At 54.5% G+C, this 1565-nt stretch overlaps 1 protein-coding gene across 1 annotated transcript; it reads right to left on the bottom strand.

Moving 5' to 3' along the window:
* Positions 1–242: 242 nt before the first annotated feature.
* LOC123418344 (proline-rich protein 2-like) lies at positions 243–1565 on the bottom strand. The gene is made up of 3 exons (XM_045106996.1): positions 903–1565; positions 718–783; positions 243–628 (listed from the first exon to the last, which is right to left on the bottom strand). Exons 1-3 carry the CDS (start codon positions 1458–1460, stop codon positions 623–625), a joined length of 630 nt encoding a protein of 209 aa, XP_044962931.1. The 5' UTR covers positions 1461–1565; the 3' UTR covers positions 243–622.

The raw sequence follows: 1565 nt of genomic DNA, 5'->3' as shown, positions 1-1565 counted from the left end.
AAGCATTCTGAAGGTAATAATGGCATGCCACACATTTTCTTAATATATCTGAAAATGCTTGAAAACATGAACAGAGGAAGTGAAAAAGACAAGTAAAATGGGTTAATAATTGTGAAAGAAAACTTTCAGAACAAATAAAAGGAGATTAGGACAAGATGCGAACTTTGTCTGATAATTTGGATGAATTCTCCCCTGATTTACACTTACCGCTGAAAAATAGAGAGGCCATGCTTAGTCGGGCATTAATCACAAATATGAAGCACCTATTACTTTCACTTCCAATTAGCCATGTCCAATAGTATTTGATAATTTAAACATGTACTCCGTACAAAACATGGCTGCTCCCCATTGCCTATGAATGTTATCACTTCCTATAGAAGACATAGCTAGCACCCTGAAACATGAACTTTCCCATCATTCCGGCAACTCTTCTAAAAGAAAGATCTGTGTACAAAACTACTCAAGGAACCTAGCTAGCTAGACCCAATTTGCTGTCCTCTAACTCAGAAGAACCAACACTAATCAGTGATGGGCATCAGGGCATGTTAGCCATCATAGGAAGAACGAGATGGGAGCAATGAGAAGTTGCTCTCGTCTGCAGCTTCATCACGGCAGCCATGAATCACCTCTGCAAGAGGAAAACAAACGCACATTAAGAAAAAGGAACAACTTTGTTGGAAACAGCAGCCTAACGGATGGATCAGTACTGTATCTTACATTATTATCATCGATCTTGTAGCTGTCCAGGTCCACTGTCGAGAGGAACAATCCCGGGCACAGCGCCTGCAATCCCAATTCAAGGAGCGAGAATTAATTAAACACCGAGGAGGGAGGAATCAAGATCGGGAATGGGGAAGAACGAAGGAGGGCAAGGCGAGGCAAGGCTCGGCTCCGGTGCTTACATCGATCTTGGCCTGCTCGGACTTGGGGCGCTTCTTACCGCGGCGCGCCGGGCGCTTGTAGCGGACGGCGGCGAAGTCCCGGGCGATCTCCTGTTTGGTGAGCGCGACGGCGAATCCCCTCTTCCTCGGCTGCAGCGGCTTCGTCAGCGGCGGCGGGGGCGCGGAGGCGGGCGAGTGGAGCGCCTGCCCCGCGCCAGCGTCCGATGGTCTGGACGCCGGATGCGTTGCAGGGTAGCGGAGCGGGCGGAGGTACCGGGACCGCTGCGGCCGGGAGGAGGAGCCGGCGGCGTCGCCCTGGGGCGGCTTCTCCTTGTCCGGCGACGGGGTGGTCGGGTGCTGGGGAGGAGACGGCAACGCGGTCGCGATGACGGGGGCGCCGTCCGTGGAGCAGCGGAGGCGGCGGCGCACGCCCCAGGTGAAGGAGAAGCAATCGAGGGGGGCCGGGGACGGAGACTCGGGCGGGGGCGAGGGCGGAGTCGGCGAGCGCATCACCGCACGATGGCGGCGGTGGCGGTGGTGATGGCGATGGTCGTCGGAGGCGGCCGCCATGAGAACCATTGATGAATGGCGAGAGTCGCGCGGCGCGATACGGCAAGGGCGCAGGGGAGGATGAACAGGGGAAGGAAGGGAAGGGAAAGAGGGCGAGGTTTTTGAAAAGGAAAA

This window comes from Hordeum vulgare, chromosome 1H (assembly GCF_904849725.1).
Source record: "Hordeum vulgare subsp. vulgare chromosome 1H, MorexV3_pseudomolecules_assembly, whole genome shotgun sequence".
Classification (NCBI taxonomy): domain Eukaryota; kingdom Viridiplantae; phylum Streptophyta; class Magnoliopsida; order Poales; family Poaceae; genus Hordeum; species Hordeum vulgare.
The sequence above is the reverse complement of the archived record's forward strand: the minus strand, read 5'-3'. Positions and strand labels throughout refer to the sequence as shown.